The following is a 7,500-nucleotide window of genomic DNA, read 5'->3' on the forward strand; positions in this document are numbered from 1 at the left end:
CACCACTAACTAAACAACCCCTTGATATCAGAGCAGGTGAATGGTAGCAGGACACCACTAACTAAACAACCCCTTGATCTCAGAGCAGGTGAATGGTAGCAGGACACTAACTAAACAACCCCTTGATCTCAGAGCAGGTGAATGGTAGCAGGACACCACTAACTAAACAACCCCTTGATCTCAGAGCAGGTGAATGGTAGCAGGACACCACTAACTAAACAACCCCTTGATATCAGAGCAGGTGAATGGTAGCAGGACACTAACTAAACAACCCCTTGATCTCAGAGCAGGTGAATGGTAGCAGGACACCACTAACTAAACAACCCCTTGATCTCAGAGTAGGTGAATGGTAGCAGGACACCACTAACTAGGTACCATACAGAGATATCTGCAAGATGTCTGTAGCAGGTACCACACACTCACATGTGTTGTAAGACGTCTCTGGCCAGGACCTCTCCAGTGGTCCATGAGTGTAGTGGACACAGGAAGGACACACCTGAAATATGGGGGACATTCAGAACCCTGCAGAGACATTCAGAACCCTTCATAGACATTCAGAACCCTTCATAGACATTCAGAACCCTTCATAGACATTCAGAACCATTCATAGACATTCAGAACCCTTCATGGACATTCAGAACCCTTCACAGACATTCAGAACCCTTCAAAGACATTCATAACCCTTCATAGACATTCAGAACCCTTCATAGACATTCAGAACCCTTCATAGACATTCAGAACCCTTCATGGACATTCAGAACCCTTCACAGACATTCAGAACCCTTCAAAGACATTCATAACCCTTCATAGACATTCAGAACCCTTCATAGACATTCAGAACCCTTCATAGACATTCAGAACCTTTCATAGACATTCAGAACCCTTCATAGACATTCAGAACCCTTCATATACATTCAGAACCTTTCATAGACATTCAGAACCCTTCATAGACATTCAGAACCCTTCATAGACATTCAGAACCCTTCAGAGACATTCAGAACCCTTCATAGACATTCAGAACCCTTCATGGACATTTAGAACCCTTCATGGACATTCAGAACCCTTCAGAGACATTCAGAACCCTTCATAGACATTCAGAACCCTTCAGAGACATTCAGAACCCTTCATGGACATTTAGAACCCTTCATGGACATTCAGAACCCTTCAGAGACATTCAGAACCCTTCATAGACATTCAGAACCCTTCAGAGACATTCAGAACCCTTCATGGACATTTAGAACCCTTCATGGACATTCAGAAATCTTCAGAGACATTCAGAACCCTTCATGGACATTTAGAACCCTTCATGGACATTCAGAACCCTTCAGAGACATTCAGAACCCTTCATAGACAGTCAGAACCCTTCATAGACAAAGAGACTATAGACACAGATACAGATACAGATACAGATACAGATACAGATAAAGACACTATAGATACAGATACAGATACAGATACATATTCAGATACAGATACAGAAACAGATACAGATACATATACTACAGATACAGATACAGATACAGATACAGATACAGACACTATAGATACAGATACAGATACAGATACAGACACTATAGATACAGATACAGATACAGATGCATATTCAGATACAGATACAGATACATATACTACAGATACAGATACAGATACAGATACAGATACAGATACCGATACCACAGATACAGATCGTATAGATACAGATACAGATACTACAGATACAGATACAGACACTACAGATAGACACGACAGATACAGATACATATACAGATAAAGATACAGATACAGACACTACAGATACAGATACAGATACAGACACTACAGATACAGATACAGATACAGATACTACAGATACAGATACAGATACAGATACAGACACTACAGATACAGATACAGATACAGATACTACAGATACAGACACAGACACAGACACCACAGATACAGATACAGATACAGACACTACAGATACAGATACAGATACAGATACAGACACTACAGATACAGATACAGATACAGACACTACAGATACAGATACAGATACAGATACATATACAGATGCAGATACAGATACAGATACAGATACAGATACAGACACTACAGATACAGACATAGATACAGATACAGATACAGATACAGATACAGACACTACAGATACAGACATAGATACAGATACAGACAGTACAGATACAGATACAGATACAGATACAGATACAGATACATATACAGATACAGACACTACAGATACAGATACAGATACAGACACTACAGATACAGATACAGATACAGATACAGATACTACAGATACAGATACAGATACAGATACAGATACATATACAGATACAGATACAGATACAGTTAAAGACACAGATACAGATACAGATACAGATACAGATACAGATACAGATACAGATACAGATAAAGACACTACAGATACAGATACAGATACAGATACAGATACAGATACAGATACAGATTCAGATACAGTTAAAGACACAGATACAGATACAGATACAGATACAGATACAGATACAGATACAGACACTACAGATACAGATACAGATACAGATACTACAGATACAGATTCAGATACAGATACAGATACAGATACAGATACAGACAGTACAGATACAGATACAGATACAGATACAGATACATATACAGATACAGACACTACAGATACAGATACAGATACAGACACTACAGATACAGATACAGATACAGACACTACAGATACAGATACAGATACAGATACAGATACAGATACAGACACTACAGATACAGATACAGATACAGATACAGATACAGATACAGATACAGATACAGATACAGACACTACAGATTCAGATACAGATACAGATACAGACACAGATACTACAGATACAGATACAGATACAGACACTACAGATACAGATACAGATACTACAGATACAGATACAGATACAGATACAGACACTACAGATACAGATACTACAGATACAGATACAGATACAGATACAGACACTACAGATACAGATACAGATACAGATACAGACACTACAGATACAGATACAGATACAGATACAGATACAGATACAGATACAGACACTACAGATACAGATACAGATACTACAGATACAGATACAGATACAGATACTACAGATACAGACACTACAGATACAGATACAGATACAGATACAGATACAGACACAGATACAGATACAGATACAGATACAGACACAGATACAGATACAGATACAGATACAGACACAGATACAGATACAGACACAGATACAGACACTACAGATACAGATACAGATACAGATACAGATACATATACAGATACAGACACTACAGATACAGATACAGATACAGACACTACAGATACAGATACAGATACAGACACTACAGATACAGATACAGATACAGATACAGATACAGATACAGATACAGATACAGACACTACAGATACAGACACAGATACAGATACAGATACAGATACAGACACAGATACAGATACAGATACAGACACTACAGATTCAGATACAGATACAGATACAGACACAGATACTACAGATACAGATACAGATACAGACACTACAGATACAGATACAGATACTACAGATACAGATACAGATACAGATACAGACACTACAGATACAGATACAGATACTACAGATACAGATACAGATACAGACACTACAGATACAGATACAGATACAGATACAGATACAGACACTACAGATACAGATACAGATACAGATACAGATACAGATACAGATACAGACACTACAGATACAGATACAGATACTACAGATACAGATACAGATACAGATACTACAGATACAGACACTACAGATACAGATACAGATACAGATACAGATACAGACACAGATACAGATACAGATACAGATACAGATACAGACACAGATACAGATACAGATACAGATACAGACACAGATACAGATACAGACACAGATACAGACACTACAGATACAGATACAGATACAGATACAGATACAGATACAGACACTACAGATACAGATACTACAGATACAGATACAGATACAGACACTACAGATACAGATACAGATACAGACACTACAGATACAGATACTACAGATACAGATACAGATACAGACACTACAGATACAGATACAGACACAGATACAGATACAGACACAGATACAGATACAGATACAGATACAGACACTACAGATACAGATACTACAGATACAGATACTACAGATACAGATACTACAGATACAGACACTACAGATACAGATACTACAGATACAGATACTACAGATACAGACACTACAGATACAGATACTACAGATACAGATACTACAGATACAGATACAGATACAGATACTACAGATACTACAGATACAGACACTACAGATACAGACACTACAGATACAGATACAGATATAGATACAGATACAGACACAGATACAGATACAGATACAGATACAGATACAGACACTACAGATACAGACACTACAGATACTACAGATATAGATACAGATACAGACACAGATACAGATACAGATACAGACACTACAGATACAGATACAGACACTACAGATACAGATACAGATACAGATACAGATACAGACACTACAGATACTACAGATATAGATACAGATACAGATACAGATACAGATACAGACACTACAGATACAGATACTACAGATACAGATACAGATACAGACACTACAGATACAGATACAGATACAGACACTACAGATACAGATACTACAGATACAGATACAGATACAGACACTACAGATACAGATACAGATACAGACACTACAGATACAGACACTACAGATACAGATACAGATATAGATAAAGATACTGACACTACAGATACAGATACAGACACTACAGATACAGACACTACAGATACAGATACAGATACTACAGATACAGACACAGACACTACAGATACAGATACTACAGATACAGATACAGACACTACAGATACAGATATAGACACTACAGATACAGATACTACAGATACAGACACAGACACTACAGATACAGATACTACAGATACAGATACTACAGATACAGATACAGACACTACAGATACAGATATAGACACTACAGATACAGATACTACAGATACAGACACTACAGATACAGATACAGATACTACAGATACAGATACTGACACTACAGATACAGATACAGATACTACAGATACAGATACAGACACTACAGATACAGATACAGATACTACAGATACAGACACAGACACTACAGATACAGATACTACAGATACAGATACTACAGATACAGATACAGACACTACAGATACAGATACAGATACTACAGATACAGATACTGACACTACAGATACAGATACAGACACTACAGATACAGACACTACAGATACAGATACAGATACTACAGATACAGACACAGACACTACAGATACAGATACTACAGATACAGACACTACAGATACAGATACAGATACTACAGATACAGATACAGATACTACAGATACAGATACAGATACTACAGATACAGATACAGATACTACAGATACAGATACAGATACAGATACAGATATAGATACAGATACCGACACTACAGATACAGACACTACAGATACAGATACAGATACTACAGATACAGATACAGACACTACAGATACAGATACAGACACTACAGATACAGACACTACAGATACAGATACAGATACAGATACTACAGATACAGACACTACAGATACAGATACTACAGATACAGACACTACAGATACAGATACTACTGATACAGATACTACAGATACAGACACTACAGATACATACACTACAGATACAGATACAGATACTACAGATACAGACACTACAGATACATACACTACAGATACAGACACTACAGATACAGATACAGACACTACAGATACAGACACTACAGATACAGATACAGACACTACAGACACAGACACTACAGATACAGATACTACAGATACAGATACTACAGATACAGATACAGACACTACAGATACAGATATAGACACTACAGATACAGATACTACAGATACAGACACAGACACAGATACAGATACTACAGATACAGATACAGATACAGACACTACAGATACAGATACAGATACAGATACAGACACAGATACTACAGATACCACAGATACAGATATAGATATAGACACTACAGATACAGATACAGATACAGATACAGATACAGACACAGATACTACAGATACAGATACTACAGATACAGATACAGACACAGATACAGATACTACAGATACCACAGATACAGATACAGATACAGACACTACAGATACAGATACTACAGATACAGATACAGACACAGATACAGATACTACAGATACTACAGATAGAGACACAGTTACAGACACTACAGATACAGATACAGATCCAGACACAGATACAGATACTACAGATACAGATACAGATACAGACACTACAGATACAGATACAGATACAGATACAGACACTACAGATACAGATACAGATACAGAAACAGACACAGATACTACAGATACAGATACTACAGATACAGATACAGACACAGATACAGATACTACAGATACAGATACAGACACAGATACAGATACTACAGATACTACAGATACAGACACAGTTACAGACACTACAGATACAGATACAGATACAGATACAGACATTACAGATTCAGATAATACAGATAAAGATACAGATACAGATACAGATACAGACACTACAGATACAGACACTACAGATACAGATACAGACACAGATACAGACATTACAGATACAGACATTACAGATACAGATACAGATACAGACACAGATACAGATACAGATACAGATACAGATACTACAGATACAGATACAGACACAGATACAGATACAGATAAATATACAGATACAGATACAGACACAGACACTACAGATACAGATACTACAGATACAGATACAGACACTACAGATACAGATACAGACACTACAGATACAGATAAAGATACAGACACATATACAGATACAGATACAGATACATATACAGATACAGATACTACAGATACAGATACATATACAGATACCGACAAAGACACAGATACAGACACTTCAGATACAGATACAGATACAGACAGAGATACAGATAAAGATACAGATACAGACACTACAGATACAGATACTACAGATACAGACACAGACACTACAGATACAGATACAGACACTACAGATACAGATACAGATACAGATACTACAGATACAGATACTACAGATACAGATAGAGACACTACAGATACAGATATAGATACAGATACAGACACTACAGATACAGATACAGATACAGACACTACAGATACAGATACAGATACAGATACAAATACAGACACTACAGATACAGATACAGATACAGATACTACAGATACAGATACAGATACAGACACTACAGATACAGATACAGATACTACAGATACAGATACAGATACAGATACATATTCAGATACAGATACAGATACAGATACATATACTA

At 37.0% G+C, this 7,500-nt stretch overlaps 1 protein-coding gene across 1 annotated transcript in view; it reads right to left on the minus strand.

Moving 5' to 3' along the window:
• LOC129844361 (unconventional myosin-XV-like) overlaps positions 1 to 7,500 on the minus strand; it is a gene marked incomplete at its 5' end in the record, with an annotated part of 207,290 nt that overhangs the window by 96,365 nt on the left and 103,425 nt on the right. Inside the window, one exon of the mRNA XM_055912680.1 lies at positions 424 to 496. Within this exon, the coding sequence (XP_055768655.1) occupies positions 424 to 496 (73 nt within the window). The remainder of the gene's footprint in view (positions 1 to 423; positions 497 to 7,500) is intronic.

This window comes from Salvelinus fontinalis, unplaced genomic scaffold (genome assembly GCF_029448725.1).
Source record: "Salvelinus fontinalis isolate EN_2023a unplaced genomic scaffold, ASM2944872v1 scaffold_0198, whole genome shotgun sequence".
Taxonomy (NCBI): domain Eukaryota; kingdom Metazoa; phylum Chordata; class Actinopteri; order Salmoniformes; family Salmonidae; genus Salvelinus; species Salvelinus fontinalis.